This window comes from Coturnix japonica, chromosome 6 (assembly GCF_054131305.1).
Source record: "Coturnix japonica strain WE chromosome 6, WE-NBRP24, whole genome shotgun sequence".
Classification (NCBI taxonomy): Eukaryota; Metazoa; Chordata; class Aves; order Galliformes; family Phasianidae; genus Coturnix; species Coturnix japonica.
The window spans coordinates 39,305,803-39,331,489 of record NC_140668.1 but is presented as its reverse complement, the minus strand read 5'-3'; the positions used below and the strand labels follow the sequence as shown (position 1 = coordinate 39,331,489).

Sequence of the window (25,687 nt, the reverse complement as noted above, 5' to 3'; positions counted from 1 at the left end):
GTACCGCCCGCTCCGCCCCGCCCCGCCCCGCCCCGCATCCCCGGGAGCTCCGCCCGCTGCCGCCGCCTCCCGGTGCGTCCGTGCGGCCCCGTGAGAAGCGCCCCGGGATCCCGGTGCCGCCCGCAGCGCCCGTTCCTGGCACCAACGGATCCTTTCCCACGGGGCTGCGTGGGGTCGGGGTGACCCGCAGCACCCGGCGCTTGGCCGCGTTGGATCCCACCCCGTCGGCCTCTGCCCAGCGCTGCCCCCGAGCGATGGGGCTCCCGCTGCCCCGGGCCCGCATCCCACCCCGGGCTGAGGGAGCGGCTCCGGCTGTTAAAGACAGACGCAAAGACGGCACGGAGACCCTCACCCTGTCCTCAGCAACATCGTTCCCTGTTGAACACAATAAAGCACGAGGGTTTTCCTCGTTCCTTTTGCTTCCCTGTGCCCACGTGAGCCGAGCAGGGGCAGTGTTGCCAGGGTGAAAGTCCACAATGGGAGCCATGATGTGCCAGCCCTCAAACGAGCGCAGCAGGGCCGGAGCCATGTCACGCCGAGCCTTCACCCTCCTCATCCTACTCGTGCAGGTGGGACCCTCCGCATGGCAGTGTGGGGCTGTAGGGAGGGGCAGCAGGGCTGGAGCACAGCCCCACCATCATCCATCCTGCAGGACGTGGCGCTGAGCTCTCAGGCAGATGTGCTGACCTTCCCCAAGCACGACTCCGGCTTCCTCCGGAGGCAGAAGAGGGACTGGATCATCCCCCCCATCAGCTGCCTGGAGAACCACCGGGGCCCCTACCCCATGAGGCTGGTGCAGGTACGGGGCCGAGGGCTGAGCACAGCATCACGGGGACGGGCACCAGCCCCTGGGTGTCCCCTCTCAGTGCCCCGTCTCGCCACCAGATCAAATCCAGCAAGGACAAGGAGTCCAAGGTGTATTACAGCATCACGGGGCAGGGAGCGGACAGCCCGCCCGTGGGCATCTTCATCATCGAGCGTGAGACGGGGTGGCTGAAGGTGACGGAGCAGCTGGACCGGGAGAAGATCGATCGCTACACCGTGAGTGGGGGCTGTGGGGCGGGCGGGGCCGTGCGGGGCCGTGGGGCTGACGGTGCCCCCCCCCCCGCAGCTCTTCTCCCACGCCGTGTCAGCCAGCGGGCAGCCCGTGGAGGACCCCATGGAGATCATCATCACAGTGATGGACCAGAACGACAACAAGCCCGTGTTCGTCAAGGAGGTCTTCTGCGGCTACATCGAGGAGAATGCCAAGCCAGGTGTGGGGGCTGGCGGGCGGGCGGGGGGCCGGGAGCCCCGGGATGGAGCGATGCCGGTGGCGGCGGTGCCGCGTCCCACCAGTGACGTCTGCCCGGCTCTTGGCTCTGCCCAGGCACCTCCGTGATGACTGTGAACGCCACGGATGCGGACGACGCGGTGAACACAGACAACGGCATCGTCAGCTACTCCATCGTCAGCCAGCAGCCGCCCAGCCCGCACCCCCAGATGTTCACCATCGACCCAGCCAAGGGTGTCATCAGCGTGCTGGGCACAGGGCTGGACCGGGAGGTGGGTGCTCTGCTTTGCGCCCCACGGTGGGCACAGACCTGAACACAGAGGGGCGCTCTGTGGGGTGCTCTGTGGGAACGCGGGGCCTCTGATGCTGTGACCTCATCTTGCAGACCACTCCCAACTACACGCTGATTGTCCAGGCCACCGACCAGGAGGGCAAGGGTCTGTCCAACACAGCCACGGCCATCATTGAGGTCACGGATGCCAACGACAACATTCCCGTCTTCAACCCCACCATGGTATGTGCTCCCCCACCCTGGCTGGCTCTCCCCAGCTGCTGCCCTCCCCAGGCTGCCCATGTGTGACCATCCCTGTGCCCTCTGTGCAGTACGAGGAGGCGGTGGAAGAGAACAAGCCAGGTATGGAGGTGGCCAGGCTGACGGTGACGGACCAAGACGCACCAGGCTCCCCAGCCTGGCAAGCCGTTTACCACATCAAGAGTGGGGACCAGGATGGTGCCTTCAGCATTACCACCGACCCCAGGACCAACAATGGCATCCTGAGGACAGCCAAGGTGGGTCACGTCCCTGCCAGTGGCCCCAGAGTGGGTCATGTCCCCATCGGCCCCACTACCACCTCAACCCTTCACCCCACCCTGCAGGGCCTGGATTATGAGACCAAGAGCCGCTATGACCTGGTGGTGACGGTGGAGAACAAAGTGCCCCTGTCTGTGCCCATCACACTCTCCTCCGCCAGCGTCCTGGTGACTGTCTTGGACGTGAATGAGCCCCCTGTCTTCATGCCCCCTGTCAAGAGGGTGGAGGTACCAGAGGACCTACCAGTGGGGCACGAGGTTACATCCTACACGGCCCAAGACCCCGACAGGGACATGAGGCAGAAAATCACGTGAGTGGGGGCTTGGCTGGCAGAGAGAGAGCATGGGGTGGGCGTTGAGCTCCCCCTGACCGCTCCCTCTGCCCAGGTACCGCATGGGCAGCGACCCAGCAGGCTGGCTGGCCATTGACGCCCAGAACGGCATCGTCACGGCCACCCAACCGCTGGACCGTGAGTCGGTGCACGCCATCAACAGTACATACAAGGCCATCATCCTGGCTGTGGACAATGGTGAGGCTGTGCCCCCGCTGCAGGCAGATGGAAGCTCTGGGGATGTGGTCTCTTTGCCTCGCTAACGTCTGGCTTTGTAGGGGTGCCGGATAGCACCGGTACGGGGACGCTGCTGCTGCTCCTCCAGGATGTGAATGACAACGGGCCCACCCCAGAGCCACGGTCCTTTGAGATCTGCAGCCGGCAGCCTGAGAAGCAGGTGCTGAGCATTGTCGACAAGGACCTGCCCCCACATACCTACCCCTTCACAGTAGCACTGGAGCATGGTTCCAGCCAGAACTGGACTGTCAGTATAATAAGCCAAGGTAAGTGCTGTGGGGTGCAGGACACTGAGCAAGGGCCAGATCCCAGCTACTTCTTTCTGTGCTACCCTGAATGCCACCAGCACTGAGCTGCTGCTGCTTTCATGATGGGGAGCTGCCATGGGGCAGAGTCCTGATAGTGTCTCCACACCTGGGGACGACTCTGAGCCCAGTCCCCTCTCTCTTGCACAAGATGAGCTGGCTGTGGGCCTGAAAAAGGAGCTGGAGCCGGGCGAGTACAACATCTTCATGAAGCTGACGGACGGCCAGGGCAAGGCGCAGACAACACTGGTGAAAGCCCAGGTGTGTGAGTGTGAATGGACAGCCGAGAACGAGCGGAGGTGCATCGTCGGTGGGACCGGTACGACCGAGGTGGGTTGCACCCCTCCCAGGCAGCCCTAGTGTGGATGAGTCTGTGCTGTTCCCTGTGGCCCAGGATGGAGCTGTGCTCCCACACCTCGGCGCACTGCAGGAGCCAGGCAGGTCGAACGAGCACAGCTCGTCCAGGTGACACCCGAGGGGCTCCGCTCTGCCCTGGCACCCCGACATCCATCTGGGCTCAGGTCCACCAGCCCTGGGGCTGCGCTGCTGCCAAAGCGTAGGTGCTGCCGAGGCACCTGGGAGCGCTGCCCAGCGTGGAGCCGCCTGCACGGGCCGGCCCAGCCGGGGAGGAGCGTGCTGGGATAGCGGCACTGAGCCCGGAGCTCCGCGGGGAGGGCGGCCGGGGCAGGGGATGGCGATGTGAGCGGTGGTACCGGACGTGGGGGCTGGAGGAGCAGGATGGAGGTGAGGCAGGTAAGACACCGGGTGCCCTCACGTGCTGTTGTGCCTCCAGCGCCGGCAGCCGAGGCCCACAGCCGGTGCTGGGCTGGAGGCGAGCACCCACCCCACTGCGGCACCCTCAGATCAGTGTCTGTTTGTTGCATGTCCCACCCCATAGAGGGGCAGGTGCCCCGCTCTGAACTGTGCTAGGGAGGGGGGGGGGGACACCCGGGGATGGGGGGTGCCCAGCTGTGGCAGTGCTACCCAGCATGGTACAGGGGAGATGGATGGTACAGGGCACTGCAGAGGCACCGCAGCGCTGTTCCCTTCCTGTGCCACAGGCTCCAGACAAGCCCGAGCTGCTGAACGGTTCCCTCACCACCCACGTGCTGAACACAGCCACAGGGCTGCCCGCTGCCGGCCTCGCTCTGCGCCTGGCACAGCTGGGGGGGCCGGGAGGACAGTGGATGGAGCTGGCACAGAGGTAGGAGCGGCAGCAGGCAGAGGAGATGGCTGCCGGCATCGCCCATGGTGACTTCTGTGGCCAGCCACATTCTGCTTCCTTATTCTTTCAGGAGAACGGATGCAGACGGGCGCTGTTTGCCCCTCCTGCCCCCTGGACAGGCTGAGGCTGGCACCTATAAACTGCACTTCGAGACGGCGGCTTACTGGCAGGGCCTGGGGTACACCAGCTTCTACCCCTTCGTGGAGGTACCAAAGGGCTGAGCAAGGGGGCTGGGGCGCTGCTAGGAGCCAGCTCTGGTCACTGCAGGAGCTGCAGGGGTTTGGGTGCTGTGTCCTCAGTCCTCAGCCCCGCTCCTGCTGCACCGCCAGCACTGCTTACAGGGCTGCCCAGGCTCCAGGCTGAGCAGGGGCTGCTTTTGGCCACGACTTTAACCCACCCACCACCTCCCTTCGCTCCCCCAGGTCGTCTTCACCATCACTGACCCAGCCCAGAAGCTGCACGTCCCACTGCTGATCAGCCCCTACTCCTACACAACGTACCGGGGCAGTTAGGGCAAGGCACATCCTCGCTCCAGTGCCACGGGGAATCTGACTGATACTATTAAAGGACTCAAACAGCACCACCAGTCTGAAAATATTTGCTTTCCTTTGGGTCGGATGCTGGGAGCAGCTGTGGGCGCTGCGTGGTGTCACGTGGGCACTGCCACGAGTCCTGCAGGGCCCTGCCCCACTGTCTGCCCCACCACTGGGCTCTCCAGGGGTTTGAATCCCAGGTTGTCCAGCGGGATCCCAAAGGACGTCAGCTTTGCCTCCATTGTCTGCAGCATGTCGTTGTGTGCCTGGAAGAAAAATGCTCCGTGTTCTGGGCTGCCACCCCAAAATCTGGCCCTCCCTGCCAGGACATGGGCACCCTGCAGTCTCCTGAATGGTGGGGGCCCCCCAACAGGCCTTGTTGCACAGGGAAATGAGGGAATGGGGAAAACTGCAGGCTGGGCCAGCAATCCAGGGCACCAAACAGAGCTGCCAGCCTCTGCTCAAGGTCTGGAGGGAAGGCGTCTGCTCTTCCTTCTGCTCCCCCAGCCCCAGGAACACAGCATGACTCAAACCCCTTCCTCACCTTGCAGGCTCGGGCCAGCTGGTACTGCAGGTCCTCAATGGTGGCGTTTTTAGAATTGAGCACATCCTGCAAGTGGAGACAGATGCGTTAGACTTGGGTTGCTGGCACCAAGGGCACATCAGCCTGGGGCCACGCTGCAGGCCAGAGCATGTGGCACAGAACACTGAGCAGATGCTTGCACTGAGACATGGCTGGGCAGACAGTCACCACCCTGGAGCCAGCGTTGCCAGGGACAGTGAGCCCTGGGCAAATGCAAAGCACAGGGACCTCCCAAACCATGAGCAGGAATGGCAGCAGAGCCCCACCATCAGCATCACCTGCCTCGCTGCAAGGGGGGGTGGATGGCAACACCTGCTCCTGCAGCACCTCCCCGCCACCACAGCACCAGGGGAATTACAGGGAGAGTCTCCCCAAGATGACGCCGGTGGCTGGAGGCAGCTGAGCAAAGGAATTCAGGGACCCCAGCAGCTGTGGGAGAGCGCGACGCCTCGACGCCTTCCCAGGAATGTGTTTCCTAGTCTGCTGCTGCGGCACCTGCTTGTAGGTGACAAATCCACTGTCCTGTCACACAGACTGAAAGCCTGGGGCTGCTGCTGCCTTCATCACCAGAGCTCCCTGGCAAGACGGAGTCCATGAATCCATGAGCACCGCCATCACCCACTGAGGGGACCAGGAATGGAGCAGCACAAGCAGGAGGACACCAGGGAAGCAGCGGCAAAGCCGAGCAGGAAACCTGCATCCTTTGTGTCTCCAGCCAATGTGAAGCAAATGCTGCTTCTCCAGTTACTGCTGCTGCACGCTCTAGGAATGCGGGTCTTTGAGCCGCCACACCGCGCCAAGGCTCTCTGCTTATGTATTTTTAGCATGCCAGACATTGCAGAGCTGCTGGGAACCTGTCTGTGCTGCCTCTGCAGCCAGCAAGGCCAGGAGGGGCACGGCTGAGGTTCACCAGAGGTGGCTCCCTGCACACGGAGTGCCCAGGGTCGCTGAGATGGGCCGTGCACACAGCCCACAGCTCAGCAGCACATCCTAATGCCACATGGCACCTGTCAGCACAGAGACCTGAGCAGCGCTGCCTGGGGTCATTCTCCTTGAAACAGTCTCCACCTGAGCGAGAGATCAGTGCCAAACGCCCACACGCTCCACTCTCCAGGGAGAGCCGGAGTGCCCTGCGGCACCACGCAGCCATGGGTGTGCTGGGAACAGCTGACACAACAGTCACAGCCCGGCTCTCCACATGGCGCAGCCAACAGCAGAGCAGACTGAGGTGCTTTCTGCAGTGTGCTGATGCTGGGGACTGGCCACACAGCCAGGAATGTAACAGTGCAGAGAGAGGACAGGGACTGTCTCCTGCCAGCCAGGCTCTGCCCTTACGCTGCCCATAGACCTCAGAATCCGGCCACGCTCACATCTCCAAGGTTTGCATTTTCCCCAGAGCAGCCTCTGCCCTTCAAGAGGGGGAAAGGAGAGGGCCCTGCACCAGTGCACAGTACCTCCAGCTTCTGTGAGACCAAGGAAAGGGCTCCTGGATCGAGTTTGGAGGCTGCAAAGACCTCGCTGAGCTCCACTTCCTTTTTCTCCAGGACATCGAGGAGTCCTTTCAGCTTGCGTTCCAGGAGCAGGTTCTTGAACCCAGTCTTTTGCTGTACTTCGTGAATGGCTTTGGTGAACTTCTGGTAGAGCTCATCTCGCTCTGCCTGCACCTGCTCCAAAACATGGCACAGCTTTACACCATCCTCAGGACCCTTTGGGATATCTTGGCTTGCTGCAGCCCTCCCACCCCCCACCCCAGCACTTCCTGAGCTCCAGAAGGGAGTAAATTGGCCTTCGCTGTCCTCCCACAGAAGCAGATACCACGCTCTGCTCAGCCTGGCCCTGACTCCATGCTCCTCTGTGCTCTGTCCCAAGGCACTATTTTGGACCACAGAGGGGCCCCAGCATGCAGGGGTCTCTCCTCCCATCCTTGCAGCTGGCAGGAGTTCCTGGCTTACAGCTAGTTAATAAGTGTCCTAATTAGAATCTCTCCTCCAAAGCCTATTTCTGACTGCACTGAATATGTTCCTGCCTTAATGATGGATTGTTAACGAGGCCTCAGATCAGTGTTCATATTCCTGGGGATTTCTACGAATTGCAAATGAGCTCTGTTCTGCCTCAATGCATTTATCTGGGTTAGCTGCAAGGGAGAGGCTCAGTCTGGGAGAACTCAGTCAACAGAATATTCCTTGAAGAGGCTGCACGACAAGCAAGGAAGTGACATCCACATGCTAGCAGAATGAGGGAAATACTGTCCCCATATCTCTCTCTGCTGTAGCAGAAGCCTCTCTATGCAGCTCCACTCCTGACCCAGTGCCACAGCCTCCCACCAACAGGCCAGGAGGGGACCATCAGCACACGCATGATTGCTCAGTGAAGTACAAGGCTGAGCCTGTCTGCTGAGCACAGGAGACGCCAAAACTGTGATAAGCCTTGTTGGAAGTAGCAGCTAATGCGCCGCTCTGGATTAGAGATTTGGAAAGCTTCCAGCTCAGCACAGCACAAAACAGCGTCTGCAAAGTCCTAGTGCCTAAACCTCTATATGGGGACAGGGTTTGGAGAGAGAAACAGGATGGCCAGACCCACCTGCAGATCTCACCTTAGAGAACCGCTGCTCCAGCACTTCATGTTCCCATTGAAGGTCTTTCAGTTCCTTCTGGTTGATTTTCAGATGGGCTTTTGTGTTCTGCAAGTAGGAGGCAACAATTACAAGACTTCTCTGGGAGATGGGTGTTCTGTGTTCTAGCAAGGGGGAGAGCAACCAGCAGAAGAAATGGGGTTGAGAGAACACAAGCTACAGCCACACCAACACCCTTCCCTCTCTGCAGCAGGGTCTGCTCTTCTTTCTTGCTGCCAGAGTTCTGGAGTCCTGTCTGAGTTCTTACACGCATCCAAATAAGCTGAAAGGGACCCCAGTGCATTTGCCCAGCAGTCTGGCCGAAGAGCTCTCAGCCGAGCGGCAGAGGTCACTGCTGAGCAATGCCAGGAAACAGCCAAAGTGACCCAGGAAAGAATAGAAAAGGGCTCAGCAGGGCTGGCAGCTCACCATCAGAGCCTCCTTGTCCTTATCGTAGTGGGCCAACTTCTTCTGCAGCTCAAACACCAGCTCCTGGGCCTGCTGCAGGGTCTCCTTCAGTTGCTTGTTCTGAAGCAAGGCATCTGCCTTCTCCTTCTCCAGTTGAGTTTCTCTCTGCTTCGCCTCCTCCACCTGTTCCTGTTTTTGGGAACACAAGTGCTAGTTCCTATAGGCAGGGTCTGCCCAGCTCCTCACAGCTTCCCAAGTCCCAACACCCTCCCAGTGCTGGCCCAGCAAGCCACATCTCTCTGTGTACAAGAACTTTGCTCATGTAATGTTGTACAACTCCCAGGAAAACAGGAGTGCCAGGACTTCCACCAGGGAACTGGCCAGATCTGGGGCAAGTTACTGGACCAGCTCCCTGGTGACACTACACAACAGGGCTGCAGCAGCGGGGTCAGAGAGCAGGCAGGCATTACCTTCAGCAAGCTGACGAGCGCCAGGTTTTGGAAGGTGACATCTTCATGGTAGTTCTTGAAGTCATGGAAGGCTTTCTCATGGTTCTTCATCAGCTCACTGATCTGGTTGTTTTTCCTCTCCTCGACTTCATGGATCTCAGTCTTTCGGCGCAGGTCAAGCTGATCCCGCAGAGCTTGCATCTTCCTGTTGTACCTGGCCTCCATCTCTGGGGAAGTGCACAGGGGGCCGAATGAGACCCTCCCACAGAACCTAGGCTCTGTTAGCAAGCAGCAGCCCAACATGTGCCACTGCAGCACTGCTCAAAGACAAGATGCTTGTTAACAGCCCCACAGCAGCTGCCACCAGCACACGGAGCAGTTACGTTGGGACCATGGAGAGCAGAGCCCAGAAATAGCATCCTGGAAACAGGGCATGGAAACGCTCCAAGGCAGCCCGTGAGAACCTGATGCGTCCCCTGAGGAGAGCACTGGAGCCAGGACTTAAATCTGAAAGGACTCCTCCAGCCACCCAGCCAGGCAACTGTGCTCAGCAGTATGGGCTGGCAGCAGTGAGAGCCCTGCCTCCACCCAGCCTGTCCAGGCTCCATTTTCACAGCACATTCAAGCCAGGCTGAGTTCAGTTTGGACAGCACTGTTAGCCACACAGCCCAGCAGCCATGAGCAGAGAGCAAGAATCGAGGGGAGAAGTGGCCTCTTTCTTCTCCAGGAAGGCTAACAGCACAGAGGAGCTCCAAGGAGGCTTCCTCAGCACACAGACACAGGGGCTTCGAGCATGTCCTGACCTTTCACTTGTCTCTCGAAGTCATTGCATAGCTGTGTGATCTCCTCCTCTTGTTTCTGTTAGGGAAAAGTATCATGTTAGAGGCACACAACTCAATCCTGAGGTCACTGCATCACTATACAGCACAGGCTAGAGGCGGCCATTCTCCAGTCACTGATGTCCACACAGGCCATGTCCAGCCACAGGGCTGGAGTCCAGCAATCAGGTGCTGTCCCAGCAAGCAGAAAAAAAACATGGTCAGCCACATCCTGCAGGAGCCTTTCCTGCTCCCTGCGAAAGGCTGCCACCACAGCATGAACCTATTATACAAACCAACCTGTATTAGGTTTTCCAGCTGTCCTCGTGGCTTTGAGCCATGAGATTGACTCTCTTTCCTGCAGGAGAGCTTTCACAGCACTCGCCCCAAGAACCCATTCTCCCTGTTCCTGTGCTCTTTCCAGTGCCTCTCAAGTACATCTGACACTTATATCTGTGGGAAACCCCATTCCCACCTCACCAAGACACCAGAGGATGTAGCCTCCTGCTTGCATACCAGAGACCCACCACTTCCCTCTGCAGCGAAGGCACTTTGCATGCAGATCTGCCCAGCCAGACACTTACCAGGCGCAGGTTTTTCACCACCACCTCGTTGGCCAGCTCTTGCTCCTTCAGGTCCACTTTCAAGGAACGCATCTCTTTGCGCAGCTCTGTCTCCTGAGCCCAGTGATCCTTCTGGGCCCGTTTCATGGACAAGGTACCCTCTACTTTCAGCTCGGAGAGGTTTTCCTGGTGTTCATACAACAAGTGCTTCACCTTCTGCTTGTAAACCTGAAAACAAGCCAGAGACCAGGTGAGAGACATCAGCAGGAGCCAGCAGAAAAACATCTGAAGTTCGGGTATGAACTGAGACACTCCTGACTTGTATCCAGCCCAGCTACTCCCCCTCTGTCTCCTTCCCTTATCTCCCAGGGCACGAGGGAAAAAAAAGGGCCACACATCTCACCCTCCCACCTTGATCTCTACTTGATGCCGCTCCTCTGCCTCCTCCATCTCCCTGTCCTTGTTACGCAGCTCTGCTTTCTTCTCCTCCAGCTGCCGTCGGGTGACCTCCCAGAAGGTGTGGATCTTGTCACGCTCCAGCTGGAAGTAGTTGCGCTCTTCCCGTTCCCTGTCCAGCTCCTTCCTGAGACGTGTAGTGTGCTCCAGCAGCTGCAAAGCAAAGAGGAAAAGAGAAGTAGAGGGAGAAGGAGCACAGCTCCCTTGAAAAACAGGCCTCACAGATATCAGTGGTGAGCTCTGTTACAAGCCTGGAGGACATGGTATGGAAGCCTTTATTTATTTTCTCTCTAAGAGAGAACAGAAGGAGCGAAGTGCTCAGGAATTGACAAATGACCCCCGAAAAAGAGCAACAAGATCTCGTCCTTTCATAAGCAGACAGGGCTCAGGCATTCCGTCTCACATTCTCAGATGCTAAATAACACTGAGACATGCGAGATCTTATCTGCAGACCAAGGTGCCCCAGGACAGTATCATCTCCTCCTGTGTTTATAGGACATCCAGGGCAGTAGGCCCGTGTTGGGCAGCTATGGCATCTACTTGTCCTCGCTGTCACTAGGGGAGCCTCCCACCCCCAAAGCAGCACAATTCGGGACGTGCTGAGAGTTCAGTGGGCTGCAAAGCACAGAGATGTAGACTGAGAGAACAGGGGGTTGAGCTTAAGCACAATAACCTGCAGAGAAGAGACTGCTCATATCAGAAAGGTAAAGGAGATCTAGTTAAAGGGGAGAACAGACCCCACTGCCACCTGTCAGCCCTGGGGCCTCAGCCACGGCACAAGGGATAGCACAGCACTCACCTGCTCCTTGCTCATCTCTTCCAGGGGCACAGCTTCCGGCACTGCTGCGGCTTTGCCCTTTTTCCCCCCTTTTCCACCTTTCTTTTTGGGTGCCTGCAGAAAGAAAATGAAAGTTGTGAGTTGTAAGCACAGTGTGAGTGGGAGCTGTGCTGCACAGGGCTCACAGGATGCCAACACAGCACACCTGCTGCCATGGCGGGGTGGAACGGGTGCTATGTTCGGACCGGGACCAGAACCAGAACCAGAACCAAGACCAGGACCAGGACCAGGACCAGGACCCCGACCCCTCCCCAGGGCACCCCCCCCAGGCGGAAGGCCCAGACACAGCACAACCAGCTCTTCCCTCAGCACCGAGTTCCAGGTGCCCACCACCCCACCCAGGACAGCCCCGTTTCCCGGAGCCCCCACGCCCGGCTCCGGGCCCCCTGGGCCGCTAAGCTGAGTGTTGAAGGCCCCGCGGCCCGGCCCGGCCCGGCCCGGCCCAACCCCTCACCATGGCGGCCACGGCTGCTGCGTGATCTCCCAGGCAACGTTAGGACGGGTCCCCCCCCCCGGCTCCGGCCTCCGCCCCCTGCCCGCCCCCGGCCCCACCCCCGCGGCGGGCAGGAGCGAGCGGGCTGCGGGCTGGCACCGGGCCCACCCCGCCCCGCCCAGTACCGGCACCGACACCGACACCGGCACCGGCACCGGCCCGGCCCGGCCCGGCCCATGGAGGCTCCGGGAGCGGGCGGTACCGCAGGTGAGCGGGGATGGGGGGGGCTGGAGTGGGGTGAGGGCAGCCCGGCACCGCGGGATCGGGTCGGGCCGAGCGGGGCACGGGGGGTGACGGGGGGGGGCAGGGTAGGTGTGCAACGGGAGGGGGGGTGTGTGTGCAGGGGGTGTGTCCGAACGGGGAGCAGACCTGCACTACGAACATGAAGGTGGCTGTGAGCTGGGGACATGGAGTGCGGCACATCTCACCCCTGCCCTATATGAACCCCCACCCCCTGCCCTATATGAACCCCCACCCCTGCCCTATATGAACCCCCACCCCCTGCCCTATATGAACCCCCACCCCCTGCCCTATATGAACCCCCACCCCTGCCCTATATGAACCCCCACCCCCTGCCCTATATGAACCCCCACCCCTGCCCTATATGAACCCCCACCCCTGCCCTATATGAACCCCCACCCCCTGCCCTATCTGAACCCCCCGCCCCGATGAGCGGTTCAGCCGGGCTCGCAGGGCTGAGATGTGCCCCATGGAGCCGGAGCCGTGGCGCTGCCACCTGCCTGCAGGCAGCGGTGTGACACCTGCGGGCACCGGCCGTAACGCTACACCCGGGGGTTCCTGGAGCCGTGGTGTTGTTCGGGCGGCATCGTGTGTCTCCTGCACACTCCCATCCCTCCTCAGTGTGTGTCTCCTCTCCTCCCATCCCTCCTGACTGTGCCCTGTGCGCCGCTGTGCCGCTGTCTCGCTGACAGCCCCGGCCATGCTCCCACCTCACCAGGTCCTTGAGATGGGTTGGGGATCCTGGTGGGGTGACCGGAGCCCCCCATTGGGGTGAATGGAGCCCACTGCTGTCTCACTCTGCGGTTGACGTGAGTCAGCAGAGCACCGAGCCCTGATGCTGGCCTTGCTCCTTGCCAGGAGACAGCCGGTGAGCCTGAGCAACGCAGCACGGAGACGACATGCAGACGGGGGCCAGAGGGGATTGCTGCGGCAGGGACCAGCGCCCCGGTGGGTGGGGGCTCTGCTGGGGGGAGTGGGGATGGGATGATGGCGGGGGAAGGACGTGCTTTGGGTGGTGGTTGCCCACCCTGGGGTTGAGGTTGAGGATGTGCATGGCTCTTCCTGGCCAAGGAGCAGGGTGGGAATCTGGTTTCCCAGATGGAGGAGGGGTGGTGGTAGTGATGGGTGTCCTGTCCTACCTTGCAGGGCTGGGACATGGTGTTGGGACAGTCGCTTGGGCATTGTGCTGCTTCCTTGTCAAATGCCATTGTTAATTTCCCTTTCCCTCTGCTGGCTCCTTTGGGCAGTGGGATTTCTGTCCCCTGCCCACCACAGTGCCAGCTGCCTGGGGGAAGGAGGCAATGCCCTGTCCCCAGTGAGCCTGTCCCCATACCATCTCACCCAGCAGCTAACTAGGACAGGGCCCAGCGGTGGGTAGCTGGGTCCAGCTGTGACACCAAGCAGACCAGGGGCCATATGCTGCTGCACACACACTGGGTCTCTTGGCCCTGCCCAGTGCCAGCTCAGCCCTGGCTGTCCCTGACGAGGGGCTTTTCCAGGCACTGCCTCTGCCCAGCCCCGCCAGCTCTTCTCAGGAGACAAAACGCCCCTTGTCTGGGCTCTGGGCTCTGAACAGGCTGTGCTTTTGTCTCACCGACACAAAAGGGCTGTGAGGGGCGGGGGGCTGCCGGCTGCGGGGAATGGGACTGATGGGGCCCATGGCAGCTGCTCCAGGCAGCATCGCCCGTCCTGCAGGGGGCACAGGGTTGGGGAGCTGCTGTTCCCTCCATCAAATAGCCCTGGGCACCCAGGGCGGTAGCATCAAGGCCACAGGAGGGAGCTGCCTTTGCTGCCCCAGCCCTGCACCTACACAGCGGGTGCCGGTTCTGCAGAGCTGGGCAAAGAGGCACTGGCTCCAGAACGAACAGCAGGGACCCCCATCCCTGGGACAGCGGAGGAGACCACTGGTGCCCCCACGGAGGAACAGGGTGGCATCCCCATCCCCACTGCCAGCCTGCTGCAGGTCACCGAGCGGAGACGTGAGTGCAGCCCCTGCACAGCCCCTGCCTTCCTCTGTGTCCCCTGTTGCCCCCACAGTCCCTGCCCGGCCCCTGCCCACCCCAAGCCAGTCATTGTCACCCACCCCTCCCAATCCCTTGTCCCTCCCTGGGTCCATGCCCAGCGCCCTCAGATCCCACCAGGGGCTCTGGCAGCTGCCCACCCTCCGTCCCGCTGCCCACAGAGCCGCTGAGCAGCGTGTCCTCGCTGGAGGTGCACTTTGACCTGCTGGACCTCACAGAGCTGACCGACATGTCAGACCAGGAGCTGGCCGAGGTCTTCGCTGATTCTGACGAGGAGAACGTGGCCAGCGAGTCGCCTGGCGGTGAGTGAACGTCTGCCTGCACCCCGCTCTGCCACCGTGCCCAGGAGGCTGAGCTGCCTGTCCCCATAGGGCTGCACCCGCAGGCAATGCCGCGGGCAGGGTACCTGCGCTCACCATCCTGGACTCGTGCACGCGAGCATGGCCGGGACAAGAAGCATCTCAGTGACTCAGAGCTGCAGCCGGGCACCATGGACGCCTTCCTGGCAGTGGAGCAGCCACAGCAGGAGTAGGAGCTGCCCCGGCTGGTGGGGACAGACACGGGGACACGCAGAGCTGGGTGCTTTGCCTTGTCCCCAGCACTTTCTGACCACGTTCCCCACTCCCTGCCCCAGGAAAAAGCCGTGCAGGACAAAGGACTCGCTATGGGACAAGTGGCGTGACCGGGCCTGTGGGGTGGCAGCTTCAGACCACGGGTACCAAGCAATGCCAAAGCTGGTGGCTTGGTGGGGAGGGGGAACTGGCCCCCTCGGCCCTGTAGCACAATGGGGGCTGCACTGCCCGGCCCCCACCTCCTTCCCACTGTGGTCCCACTGTGGCAGGACCAGGAGCTGTGCAGTGTCTGCACTGTTCCGCCCACCGCCATGTAGCAGTTGTGTGTACTGTTAAAACCAACCAACCCGTGGCCACTGCTCTGCCCTGTGTCCATTGCTGCAGGGAAGGGGGGGATGTAACCCCTGGATGGGGTGGGGGCTGCCAGGAGCAGCAGGATACAGGGAGGTGGGACGTGCTCTGCAGGAGCAAAACTGAGCACAAGGAAAGCTAGGAGGAGGGATGGGGGAGAGCTGGCACACGGGCAGAGCCAGACTTCATCTGCAAGGGCCCATCCCATTGCTTCCATCATGCCCACCACAGCTCCCTCAGCCCTGCCCCCCACTCTGCCAGGAGCAGCCCCAAGGCAGAACTGTGACTGCGGCGCTGTGCAAAGAGGCCACGCAGCTGTGACACACCGGGCAAGTGTTGCAGGAGTGGTGTTGGGGGACAGCATGTGCAGTGGGGGCTCCCGCAAGCAGCAGTGCGCAATTGGAATAGCAGAGGAGGCAGTGGTGCGTCCTACCCCTGCCGTAGTGTCACACACCAGCACTGCCCTTAAACCCCTCCCCAGCGTCCCTCAGCCCCGGCCTTCAGTGTTCTAATGCCTCCCATAACACAGGGGAGGAAGAAGAGATGCTTCCCCCATACCAGCAGCATCCAACCAGGTAGTGTCCACCCAGCACATGTGGCTGCATGTGGTGGCTGCCGGCAGCCCCACCAGGTTGGGACCCCCCGGTTCTCCCCCAGCCGCCATGCCCAGCCCTTAGGGAGCACGTGGAAGCCTCAGCCCCATCCAGGCACCCTCACCCTTCCTGGCTGAGCCCGTTCCTCCGGCTCTGCCGGTGTGTTCGCCCACGCAGTGTGGCTGCAGGTGGCAAAGTGCAGGACCCCCGCCCAGCACAAGTCCTGGCCCCACGTGAGCGGCAGAACTGAAGTTTGCAGGGCAGCCTCCGTGGTCATCTGTCCATTGCAGGGCCCTGGTGGCCGTGGAGCTGGGCCCTCGCTCAGGGCTCTGCCTCGGCCACAGAGTCCTGGAAGAGGGACTGCTTGCGCAGGCTCAGCCGGGCGCACTTGGGGCACGTGGTGGAGTTGTCGTAGTAGCAGTCCCTGTGGGGAAGGGATGCTGTGGGGAAGCACACGGGCCCTGGAACCACCCGTCCCTCCCCCCTGCAGCACCCAAAGGGATGCAGGTGATCCAGACAAGGCGCCTGCCCTACCTGTGGAAGACAGCGGAGCAGTCAGTGCACACTGAGGTGTGGCTGTCAAAGGGGAACAGCACGTCGCCCTCCTTGCAAAGCTCACACACGAAGCCTTTTGCCTGGCAACGCTGGGGTGAGAAAAACCAGAGGAGCCGCTGGTACCTGGGTGCTGACAAGGACCCCCAGGGCTTCACCAGTGCCCTCCAGTCCTGCAGGTCTCAGCCCAGGCTGCCCTGCAGCACCGCCCCACTCACCTCGCAGTCCAGCTTGATGTGCTTGGCAAAGAGCGTGTGGATCTCGGTCAGGGAGCAGCTCAGGCGCCCAGCCTCGATGTCAATGAGGTCCTGCAGCGAGTACATCTCGTCGTTCTCTACAAAGTGCTGTCGGTCCTGCAGCTGTATGGACAGGCAGGTGTCACTGCTGTGTCCACGTACCCACGGCCTCCCCCGTGCCCGCCACTGGGCCTGACCTGCAGCAGCAGCCGAGCCTCCATTGCCTCCTTGCAGGTGATGAAGTACGGCTTCATGAGCAGGATGTCCTGGCGCAGCTTCTGCGGGGGCAGCGGGGACCAGTGGTGTGATGGGAGTGGGGAGAGAGACAGGGAGAAGGTGGTGGGAGGGGCAAGATGGAGATGGGGACGGTGATGAGACAGGGGTGGTGTGGGAATGGGACGGGATAAGGATGGGCATCGGGTGAGGACAGTGCCAGGTCAAGGCTGGGTCAGCCTCAGCCCTGCAGCTCAGGCACCCTCCCAGCTTATCCTTAATGTTGCCCCTGCCCTGTGTCACACTCCCACCAGCCCTGGACCCCACCCATGGCCACACCACGCTCACCCGGATCTCCACCAGCTCCTCCACGTAGTTGAAGAGCAGAGGGTTGATCTCCCGTAGCTTCAGCACAGGCCGTGACACCATCAGCGCCAGGTACCGCATGCTGCAGCGGGACACCTGCACATACAGCACTGTCACACTGTGTGCGGGGCCAGCGGGGCCTTGCAGGGCACAGGCTGAGCCCTCCAGCCCCATGGCACAGCAAGTGCCTTCCAGCCAGATACGTGGAAACCTGAGTGATCCCAGGGACCCCTGTGCCCCCCACCAGCACCGCGGGCACCTTGCGGGGCTCAAAGTCCCAGTTGTGGATGGCGCGTGCGGGGACGACAGCCAGGTCATTCCAATGGCAGCTGCTGCAGTAGTAGAGGCCGGTGTAGTCGCACTGTCGGGCCTCACTGGGCACCCCCCCTGCAGTAAGGCACACAGTGGTACCAGCACCCGCACTGAAACCACCACCCCAAAAGCAGCCCCCAGCCCCACACATCCCCCATACCCCCCCCAGCCACAGCCCCCGGTGTCTTACTGAGGGCGATGGGGGCCCGGCACTCAGCACAGCGGTAGTCCTGGCTGTCCAGCCCGCTCTCAGGGCAGATGCTGAGCTGGTACTCGGCCTGGTGGCTCACCTTGGACCTGACGCAGGGCTTGGTGACCAGGGGCAGGCACTTGCTGTGGCACCGATAGTAGCACCCTGCGGGCAGGTGGTTGTCAGCTCAGGGCTAAGGGGGGGGTTGCAGGGTGGGTGTCAGTGCCCCCGACCCACCTGTGCAGGTGTACCAGGTCTGGATGAGGCCCCAGATGATGGTGCTGCACTTGTCACACATCTGCTTGACACTCTTGCTCTTCTCCTTGTAGAAGCGGTGCTCCAGCACCACGCGGATGTTGGGCTCCTCTTCATCAGGGTCCTGTGGGTGGGAGGAAGGGGGTCAACGCAGCCCTCTGGTGCCCTCAGGACCCTCAGAGTCCTCCCAGGACCCTCACCTCCCTCCCAAGATATTCAGAGCCCCATTCCCTCAAGAGTCCTCCCCTGAAACACAAGAATAACCCCAGGACCCTCAGATCCCTTCCCTAGCACCTTGTCCCTGTGCTCCCGGACCCTCAGCCCCCTGCCCTCAGAACCCCCCACCTCCCAACCCCCCCATGACCCTCAGAGTTCTCCCAGGACCATCATATCCACACTCTCGGACCCTCAGCCTCCCCAGCCCCTCCCTCAGATCCTCCTCAGGACCCACACGGTCCCCCCACGACCCTCAGAACCCCTCCCTGGACCCTCACTACCCTTCCCCGTGACTCTTATCTCCCTGCAGAACACCCCCAGCATCCTCAGGGCTCCCCGCAGGTCCTTCAAATCCCTTCCCAAGGACCCTCTTCCCACCCAGGACCCCCGCAGGACCTTCAGACCCCCCATGTGACCCTCATTGTTCACCCCTCGCCGTTCAGAGCCGCCCCCTCCCCACCTGCAGCTCCTGCAGTTTGAGCCGGAGGTGGATGAGCCGCACGACCGCGTCCTTCTGCCGCTCCGAGTGTTCGGGCAGCGCCAGGATGGCACGGCGACAATCCTCGATGGCGCGGCGCAACTGCTGCACGTCGGGCGCCAGGATCAGACCCTGCGGCGGGGGGGAACGGGAGGAGAACGGGAGAGAACGGGAGGAAGGTGAACCGCAGCCCCCGGCGCCGCCGCTGCCCCCGGCCGTGCCGGCCGCACTCACCACGGGCCGTGAGAAGTGATCCTCCGCCAGCCCCAGGTCCATGGGTCGCTCCGAACCGTCCCCGTCGCCCTGACCCGGTTCGTGCCGCCGGGCCGCATCCAGCGGGGGAGCACCGGGAGGCGGCGGCTCGTCCTCGCCCCCCCCGCCGCCACCACCGGGAGGCTCCGGGCCCTTGTTGAAGGGGTTGAGATGCGCCTGCCGGAACCGCGCCAGCCTCTCGTCGTACGCCATCGCCCTGCGGGACACGGAACCGGCAACACGCGGCACCGCCCGCACCGGGACCGGCAGCGGCACCGGCACCGGCACCGGGCCGCCGGGGGGCGGGGACAGCGCCGAGCCCACCCCGCTGCCCGCCCCGCCCGTCCCTCTATCGCCCCCTGGCGGCCGGCGGAGCGCACAGCGCTGGGTGGGGCTGCGGGAGCGCTCGCGTCCCATCGATCCCGATCCCCCCCCGCAGCCCATTGTCTGCGCGGCACCGCGACCCTACAGCCCCAACACACACCCAGAGGGATGGGAGCCCCCCCAGCACCACAACAGGGTATGGGGCCGCGTTAGCACCAAGGAGGAGCAGGGAATCTCCCATAGAAAGAGTGGGGGTCCTGTATTGCTCAGGGTCCGTGTGTGTGTTGGGGTGTCCCTGGCTCTATTAGAGCTGAATACAGCCCTGCGTGGCCCGGGGGAACCGCCGAGACAGTGCGAAGTGATTGGGGCAGGAGATGGGGACAGAGCCCTGTGGGAGCGGGCACAGCACAGACAGGGGGGCTTTGCAGCAGTGCATGGGGGGCTTTGCAGCATTATATGAGCAGGAGTCGGTACAGCCACAGTGGGCTCATGTGGTCCTCAATTTCCCTTCCATTACGGGCTGAAAAGGGAATATTATGGCCCCCCCCCCCCACTCTCCCCATTGTATGACACCCCCCCACCCCCCAAAGGTCAGCAACCAGAGCCAGGAGTAACCGGACAGCCATAAATTTATTGAGTATTCAAAAAAAATATGAGACACAAACAGTAAAAAACAAAAAAAGAGGAAGGGGGAGCCCATGGGGAGGGGGCACAGGGGAGGGGGAGAGGGGGGTCAAGCTAACATGGGGCTGAGGGGAGCAGACACTGAGGGGCGAGGCCGGGGCCTCCCCCGAAGCAGCGAGTGTGGGGCCATCACTTGGCGCCCTGCGCCTCCGACTCCTCCTCGTCGTCCTCGTACATCTCGCCCTCCTCCTCGGCCGTGGCGTCCTGGTACTGCTGGTACTCCGACACCAGGTCGTTCATGTTGCTCTCGGCCTCGGTGAACTCCATCTCGTCCATCCCCTCCCCCGTGTACCAATGCAGGAAGGCCTTGCGGCGGAACATGGCGGTGAACTGCTCTGAGATGCGTTTGAACAGCTCCTGGATGGCCGTGCTGTTGCCGATGAAGGTGGAGGACATCTTGAGGCCGCGGGGCGGGATGTCACACACCGCCACTTTGACGTTGTTGGGGATCCACTCCACGAAGTAGGAGCTGTTCTTGCTCTGGATGGCCAACATCTGCTCATCCACCTCCTTCATGGACATACGGCCACGGAAGACGGTGGCCACAGTGAGGTAGCGGCCGTGGCGCGGGTCGCAGGCAGCCATCATGTTCTTGGCATCGAACATCTGCTGGGTGAGCTCGGGGACGGTCAGGGCCCGGTACTGCTGGCTGCCACGCGCCGTCAGCGGGGCGAAACCGGGCATGAAGAAGTGGAGACGTGGGAAGGGCACCATATTGACAGCCAGCTTGCGCAGGTCAGCATTGAGCTGCCCGGGGAAGCGCAGTGAGGTGGTGACGCCACTCATGGTGGCCGAGACGAGGTGGTTGAGGTCTCCGTAGGTGGGGGTGGCCAGCTTGAGTGTGCGGAAGCAGATGTCGTACAGGGCCTCGTTGTCGATGCAGTAGGTCTCATCTGTGTTCTCTACCAGTTGGTGGATGGAGAGCGTGGCGTTGTAGGGCTCCACCACCGTGTCTGACACCTTGGGGGACGGCACCACGCTGAAAGTGTTCATGATGCGGTCGGGGTACTCCTCACGCACCTTGCTGATCAGCAGCGTGCCCATGCCTGAGCCCGTGCCCCCACCCAGCGAGTGGGTCAGCTGGAAGCCCTGCAGGCAGTCGCAGTTCTCACACTCCTTCCGCACCACGTCCAGCACCGAGTCCACCAGCTCAGCCCCCTCCGTGTAGTGCCCCTTGGCCCAGTTGTTGCCGGCCCCGCTCTGACCTGGGCATGAGGACACACAAAGGACGCATTGGGCGGAGGGCACGGGGTGAGGATCTGGGATCGGGTTGGGGCCGGGCACCACGAGGATGCGCCTGCGGGCAGCCCCGGGGTGTCCCCTCGTGGCGTGGGGTGTGGCTACCTACCGAAAATGAAGTTGTCGGGGCGGAAGAGGTGCCCGAAGGCTCCCGAGCGCACGCTGTCCATCGTGCCCGGCTCCAGATCCACCAGGATGGCGCGAGGCACGTACTTGTGAGCTGCAGGGAGAGCACACTGTGCCAGGGGGAACAGCCACCACCCAACCCCCCACATCTGTGCCCCAAAACAGAGCGACCCCCGAGGCCGCGTCCTTCCAACGTGTCCTCTCCTCCTCCAAACAAAGGAGTTCCCTTTGGGCAATTCTTACCTCCCCCTTCCCACCCTCCCCCCACCCCCACTGGGTCCCATGGGGCTGGTCCATCCATTTCACGTCCCTCCATCCCCCTCAAAAAGACTTATACCCTTACAGAGCCTCGTGGGCTCTACTCATGTGCCACAGAGCTCAGCGCACCCGTGTCCCCCTCCCTTTTGTCCCCACAATATAGGATTCCCATGGGGCTGGGGGCATTCCCTCCCTCCCCCCCTACCCACAAAACCACAGGTTCCCATGGGACTGAGAGCAGGATTGTGTCCCAGCGGGGACAGTGGCCGCAGGATGGAGCGTGGGGACATGAGGTAGGGGGGCGGGGGGGGGGTCCATGCGGGGGGGGGTGCACCGCTTACAAGAGGCCTCATTGTAATAGACGCTGATGCGCTCCAGCTGCAGGTCCGAGTCTCCCACGTAGTTGCCGCTGGGGTCTATGCCGTGTTCATCGCTGATCACCTCCCAGAACTGGTTTGGGGTGGGGGGGGCACGGGGTCAGCGTCCCCGGGTGTCCTCCCCGCACCCCCCGCGCTGCAACCCATCGCCGGGGGAAGAGAAGGAGGGAGGGAGGGAGGGAGGGATGGCGCACCCCGATTCCCCACCCCACCCCAGGGTGGGTGCGATCCCCGCACCGGGCGGAGGGGGGGACACGGGGGGACACGGGGGGTCCCGCATCCCGGGGGTCGCAGCCCCATCCCGCACCGCAGCCCCGTCCGCAGGGTGGGCGCTGTCCGCGGTGCTGAACGGCGGCGGGGCCGGAACCCGCGGGCGGCGGCGGACAAAGGAGCGGGGCGGGGCCCTTTGTCCTCCCGGTGCGGCGGGGACGGAGGCGGTGCGGGGGGTGGGGGGGGCCCTTTGTCCGCCCCGCCGTTACCTTGGCGCCGATCTGGTTGCCGCATTGCCCCGCTTGGATGTGGACGATCTCCCTCATGGTGCGGCCGGACCGAAGCGGGTCGGGAACGGAGCGGCACCGGGAGAGAAGCGGCACCGGGAGCGCGGGGGGCGGATCCGCCGCCGCCGCCGCCTTTATAGCCGCCCCGCGCCGCACCGGGCCGGGCGCTGACATCACCGGAGCTCCGCCGCCAATCAGCGAACGCCGCCGCAGCGCTGCAACTGCCCCTGCGGCACCGGCGCCGCCGCCGCCCCGCCCGGCCCGGCCCGGCCCGATTCTCTCTTGCCGGGTTCGACCCCGCTGCACCGTGAGGCCTCGGGAGCGGCCCGGGCCGACCCGGCGGTACCGCGCTGCCGGAGCATCCCCGGGACACGGGACACACAGGGGGGGGGGGGGGACACGCGGTGGGGGAAGGGTGTCTGCAGCCATTGTGGGGGAGGAGACCCGCCCACTCGGACACGCGTGGGGGACCCAGCATCGGGGATCGGGCGAGGGCACGGGGATGGGGAGACCCCCGGACCCTCCGAGCGTCGCATATGGCTGGATCACGGTCCGCTTCGTGTCCCGGGGATAAAGGGGACAACGCCCACCGGGGGCTGTACCGGGGAGGGCGCGGTGTCCCGGAGCCCCGCGGACCGCACTGCGTGCCGCCGTAGAACAAAGGCGATGGCGTTCGGAGCCGCCTTTGTCCCGCGGTTGTCGCTCTCCGCAGCCCCCACCCCCCTGTGCAGCCCCTCGGGGAGCGGCCGGATCCCCCCGCGGTGCTGGTGCCGGAACCGGTGCTTGCATCGCTGCTCTCGGGCAGCCATCCGCCCGCGGGTCAACGTGGGGCACGGGCTGGTGCAAAGCGCCCCGGTCCCGGTGCTCAGGGCTGCCCCACATCCAGCACCCGCGGCCACGAGCGGTGCCAGGCACACATCACTGCAAAGAGCCTTTATTGGGGAGCACGAGGCCAGGCAGTCCAACCCCGGCTGCATTGGGGCACCCAGGGGACACCCCACAGTGCGTCCGTCTGTCCATCCACCTGTCTGTCCCTCCATCCATCCATTATCCATCCATCCACCATCCATCCACCATCCATCATCCATCCATCATCCATCCATCCTCCTGTCTGTGCCACTGCCTACCAGGAGCACAGCACCACCTCCCGCAGCGTCCGCCGGAGCTCCTGGCTCCGGAAGGCATAGATCAGGGGATCGACCACTGAGTTGCAGATGATGAGGATGAGGAAGAGGTTGAAATAGCTGAAGAAGCAGGTGCAGAAGGGGTTGGTGGGGCAGGTGACGATGAGGATGAGGTGGAAGAAGAAGGGCCCCCAGCAGATGAAGAAGACTCCCAGCAGGATGGTGAGCGTGACGGCTCCCTTCAGGCTGCTGGTGCGGTAGATGGTGGGCTGCTTCTGCTGGCTGGAGATGCTGCGCACGTGATGGCGAGCCAGCGCAAACATGTGGATGTAGAGCACCAGCATGAGGACCAGCATGAAGAGGAAGAAGCCGATGAGGCAGAGCAGGATGGCGTTGTTGCGGTAGTAGGTGATGAAGACGGTGCTGGAGACGGTGCTGGCCAGCCAGACGCTGGCCATGGTGACCACGGCGCGCTGCAGCGTCATGATGCTGTGGTAGCGCAGCGCGTAGAAGATGGTGATGTAGCGGTCCACGGCGATGACCCCCAGGAAGGAGAGGGAGGACACGACGGAGCTGCAGATGAGCATGTCGATGACGTTGTCCATGTGGCGGACGATGCTGGCGCGGATCACCAGCACGCCGTGCTCCATCAGCAGCATGAAGAGCGTCTCGGCCAGGTTGCTGACGCTCACCAGCATGTCGGAGACGGCCAGGCAGCAGATGAAGTAGTACATGGGCGAGTGCAGATTCCTGTTCTTGAGGATGGCAGCAACCACCAGCAGGTTCTCCACCAGGCTCACCAGCCCCAGCGTCAGGAACAGCTCATTGGGGATGTCCAGCCCCTGGCACCAGGCGCCGCCGGCCCCGGCTGTGGTGTTGCTCTGGTTGCCCTCAGTGGCGTTCCAGGGCTCGCGCAGCAGGCGCAGGGGGGCCAGCGTCGACATGGCCCCGGCCTCGGCCCCAGGGACCCCCAGGCTGGGGGCCGTGGCCCCGAGCACAACCACAGCACCTACAAAGCCCCCGTGTGCCCTATCAGCCCTGCCAGCGCTGCCACAGAGCCCAGCCACGAGGCAGAGGGGATGTGGGCACCTCTGCGTCCCGGGCACAGGGATGGGGAAGGGGTCCCCCACCCAGGACCCCACCGGGCAGCAGCGCGGGGACCCCGCTGTCTCAGCCGCTCTCCCCGCCAGCACTGCCCAGCGTATCTGGAGCTCAGTGAGAGCTCAGCGGCGGAGATGGGGAAGAAAAGGCCCTTTCTCTGTCCTAATTTAAAGCTGGCTCCCTCGGCTCCTCCTCCCGAGAAGGGTGGGCACACACATGACGGCCTGTGCCTGGGTAGCCGGGGGCTGAGCCGTGCTGGGGCACTGTGCACAGCGGGGTCTCTGTGTGCCTCGGGGTCCCATGTGCCCTAGGGCTGGACATACCATCGGGGGTCTGTGCACCACAGTGGGTTTCCCTGCCCCTTGTGGGAACCTGGTGTGCTGGGGGCTGCCCACACCAGGGATCCCATGCGCCATGGGGTTTTGCATGCCCTGCGGAGCCGCTATGCCCTGGGGACCCCATGACAAGGGCAGTGCGAAGGGCAGAGCCCAAATGCAGCCACAGCCACATCCCCCCAGTGTCCCTGTGCCATGCTGCGGTGCTGTGAGGGTCCCCCTGGGGATCGTCAAAGAAGCGATTGAGTGCAGTTCTGTGCTGTGGCCGCTCACGGTCTCTTGCACAGCGCGGTGCCCTGGGAGCTCAGGCAGGCCGGGATGCGGGGCCCATCTGACCATCATGTGCCTTCAGCTCACGGTCGATGCCTGGAGCTGCTCAGCCACCAAAGAGCCATTCAGGTTCCATTCAACGGCTGTTCCCACCGGATGCTTCCACCCCATTCTTGTGGGGGCCGGGGCCTCCCCAGGGCTCAGAGTTGCCCCCGGCCCCGCGTGGATAAAAGCAGCTGTGTGCAGGGCGGGCGCTCGGTGCCAGGCATGGTTCATACCACGATCGGCACGCAGAGCTGAGGTCAGGGCACCCATCTCCGCTGCTGTGCCGGGAGCAGCGAGGATACGGTGGGAAGCTGCAGCACGGGGAGGTCCTCGAACGTGCAAGCACAAAACCTGGCCCTGATCTCCAGCACAGCTCGCAGGGCGATGTGCCCATGGCCAAACGCTGGCGGCACAGCCCGGCTGGATGGAGCAGCCCTGCTCGGCGCCATCCATCCCGGCAGACGGCGTCCCCGGAGCCTCCCGGTCCCCCCGGGCAGAACCAGCCCAGAGCGATGGGGAAACGTGA

The 25,687-nt window shown here is 62.9% G+C and overlaps 6 protein-coding genes across 9 annotated transcripts; 2 read left to right on the top strand and 4 right to left on the bottom strand.

Annotated features, from left to right (window-relative positions):
- Positions 1–34: 34 nt before the first annotated feature.
- LOC107319443 (cadherin-1-like) lies at positions 35–4,762 on the top strand. Of its 3 annotated transcripts, XM_085551259.1 has the most exons (14): positions 48–569; positions 653–799; positions 886–1,041; positions 1,112–1,256; positions 1,370–1,545; positions 1,659–1,787; positions 1,877–2,062; positions 2,150–2,394; positions 2,471–2,613; positions 2,694–2,918; positions 3,109–3,287; positions 4,019–4,161; positions 4,253–4,388; positions 4,605–4,762. In XM_085551259.1, the coding sequence occupies exons 1-14, from the start codon at positions 477–479 to the stop codon at positions 4,692–4,694; spliced, it is 2,193 nt and encodes a 730-aa protein (XP_085407385.1). In that variant the 5' UTR covers positions 48–476; the 3' UTR covers positions 4,695–4,762. The 3 variants fall into 3 exon arrangements, with proteins under 3 accessions (XP_085407384.1, XP_085407385.1, XP_015729862.1); XM_085551258.1 differs by having other exon boundaries at positions 35–569; positions 1,877–2,394; XM_015874376.2 differs by lacking the exons at positions 48–569; positions 653–799; positions 886–1,041; ... (6 more) ...; positions 2,694–2,918; positions 3,109–3,287 and adding an exon at positions 3,562–3,710.
- A 7-nt stretch (positions 4,763–4,769) lies between these two features.
- Positions 4,770–11,930, bottom strand: DRC4 (dynein regulatory complex subunit 4). Its single transcript, XM_015874375.2, has 11 exons — positions 11,896–11,930; positions 11,403–11,495; positions 10,559–10,756; positions 10,169–10,375; positions 9,570–9,624; positions 8,788–8,993; positions 8,339–8,506; positions 7,892–7,978; positions 6,753–6,962; positions 5,260–5,325; positions 4,770–4,981 (listed from the first exon to the last, which is right to left on the bottom strand). Exons 1-11 carry the CDS (start codon positions 11,896–11,898, stop codon positions 4,832–4,834), a joined length of 1,443 nt encoding a protein of 480 aa, XP_015729861.1. The 5' UTR covers positions 11,899–11,930; the 3' UTR covers positions 4,770–4,831.
- A 61-nt stretch (positions 11,931–11,991) lies between these two features.
- Positions 11,992–15,123, top strand: DBNDD1 (dysbindin domain containing 1). Of its 2 annotated transcripts, XM_015874372.3 has the most exons (6): positions 11,992–12,141; positions 13,033–13,122; positions 14,007–14,153; positions 14,357–14,497; positions 14,567–14,742; positions 14,830–15,123. In XM_015874372.3, exons 2-5 carry the CDS (start codon positions 13,074–13,076, stop codon positions 14,725–14,727), a joined length of 498 nt encoding a protein of 165 aa, XP_015729858.2. In that variant the 5' UTR covers positions 11,992–12,141; positions 13,033–13,073; the 3' UTR covers positions 14,728–14,742; positions 14,830–15,123. The 2 variants fall into 2 exon arrangements, with proteins under 2 accessions (XP_015729858.2, XP_015729857.2); XM_015874371.3 differs by having other exon boundaries at positions 14,567–15,123.
- Positions 15,124–15,434: 311 nt separating this feature from the next.
- Positions 15,435–19,108, bottom strand: DEF8 (differentially expressed in FDCP 8 homolog). The gene is made up of 10 exons (XM_015874368.3): positions 18,764–19,108; positions 18,512–18,661; positions 17,818–17,959; positions 17,581–17,745; positions 17,338–17,465; positions 17,061–17,174; positions 16,697–16,777; positions 16,482–16,622; positions 16,246–16,355; positions 15,435–16,135 (listed from the first exon to the last, which is right to left on the bottom strand). The coding sequence occupies exons 1-10, from the start codon at positions 18,992–18,994 to the stop codon at positions 16,033–16,035; spliced, it is 1,365 nt and encodes a 454-aa protein (XP_015729854.1). The 5' UTR covers positions 18,995–19,108; the 3' UTR covers positions 15,435–16,032.
- A 608-nt stretch (positions 19,109–19,716) lies between these two features.
- On the bottom strand, positions 19,717–22,394 carry TUBB3 (tubulin beta 3 class III). Its single transcript, XM_015874226.2, has 4 exons — positions 22,269–22,394; positions 21,754–21,862; positions 21,138–21,248; positions 19,717–20,994 (listed from the first exon to the last, which is right to left on the bottom strand). Exons 1-4 carry the CDS (start codon positions 22,323–22,325, stop codon positions 19,919–19,921), a joined length of 1,353 nt encoding a protein of 450 aa, XP_015729712.2. The 5' UTR covers positions 22,326–22,394; the 3' UTR covers positions 19,717–19,918.
- An 817-nt stretch (positions 22,395–23,211) lies between these two features.
- On the bottom strand, positions 23,212–25,167 carry MC1R (melanocortin 1 receptor). Its single transcript, XM_085551264.1, has one exon. The coding sequence runs from the start codon at positions 24,352–24,354 to the stop codon at positions 23,410–23,412; it is 945 nt and encodes a 314-aa protein (XP_085407390.1). The 5' UTR covers positions 24,355–25,167; the 3' UTR covers positions 23,212–23,409.
- Positions 25,168–25,687: the final 520 nt, after the last annotated feature.

What these genes read in the sequence shown, in the direction of transcription:
- LOC107319443 (XM_085551258.1), top strand. Translation starts at nt 477, where the DNA reads ATGGGAGCCATGATGTGCCAGCCCTCAAACGAGCGCAGCAGGGCCGGA. An exon ending in AGAAGATCGATCGCTACACC is followed by an intron (nt 1,042 to 1,111) that starts GTGAGTGGGGGC and finishes CCCCCCCCGCAG; the next exon opens with CTCTTCTCCCACGCCGTGTC. An exon ending in CGAGGAGAATGCCAAGCCAG is followed by an intron (nt 1,257 to 1,369) that starts GTGTGGGGGCTG and finishes GGCTCTGCCCAG; the next exon opens with GCACCTCCGTGATGACTGTG.
- DRC4 (XM_015874375.2), bottom strand. An exon ending in CGCTCGTCAGCTTGCTGAAG is followed by an intron (nt 8,507 to 8,787) that starts GTAATGCCTGCC and finishes TCCCAAAAACAG; the next exon opens with GAACAGGTGGAGGAGGCGAA. An exon ending in TGGTCTCACAGAAGCTGGAG is followed by an intron (nt 5,326 to 6,752) that starts GTACTGTGCACT and finishes CTCCACTTGCAG; the next exon opens with GATGTGCTCAATTCTAAAAA.
- DBNDD1 (XM_015874372.3), top strand. Translation starts at nt 13,074, where the DNA reads ATGCAGACGGGGGCCAGAGGGGATTGCTGCGGCAGGGACCAGCGCCCC. An exon ending in CGGCAGGGACCAGCGCCCCG is followed by an intron (nt 13,123 to 14,006) that starts GTGGGTGGGGGC and finishes CCGGTTCTGCAG; the next exon opens with AGCTGGGCAAAGAGGCACTG. An exon ending in GCAGGTCACCGAGCGGAGAC is followed by an intron (nt 14,154 to 14,356) that starts GTGAGTGCAGCC and finishes CGCTGCCCACAG; the next exon opens with AGCCGCTGAGCAGCGTGTCC.
- DEF8 (XM_015874368.3), bottom strand. Translation starts at nt 18,994, where the DNA reads ATGGCGTACGACGAGAGGCTGGCGCGGTTCCGGCAGGCGCATCTCAAC. An exon ending in CCGGGCCCCCATCGCCCTCA is followed by an intron (nt 17,466 to 17,580) that starts GTAAGACACCGG and finishes GCCTTACTGCAG; the next exon opens with GGGGGGTGCCCAGTGAGGCC. An exon ending in ACATCAAGCTGGACTGCGAG is followed by an intron (nt 16,356 to 16,481) that starts GTGAGTGGGGCG and finishes TTCTCACCCCAG; the next exon opens with CGTTGCCAGGCAAAAGGCTT.
- TUBB3 (XM_015874226.2), bottom strand. Translation starts at nt 22,325, where the DNA reads ATGAGGGAGATCGTCCACATCCAAGCGGGGCAATGCGGCAACCAGATC. An exon ending in GCAACCAGATCGGCGCCAAG is followed by an intron (nt 21,863 to 22,268) that starts GTAACGGCGGGG and finishes ACCCCAAACCAG; the next exon opens with TTCTGGGAGGTGATCAGCGA. An exon ending in CTATTACAATGAGGCCTCTT is followed by an intron (nt 21,249 to 21,753) that starts GTAAGCGGTGCA and finishes CTCTCCCTGCAG; the next exon opens with CTCACAAGTACGTGCCTCGC.
- MC1R (XM_085551264.1), bottom strand. Translation starts at nt 24,354, where the DNA reads ATGTCGACGCTGGCCCCCCTGCGCCTGCTGCGCGAGCCCTGGAACGCC.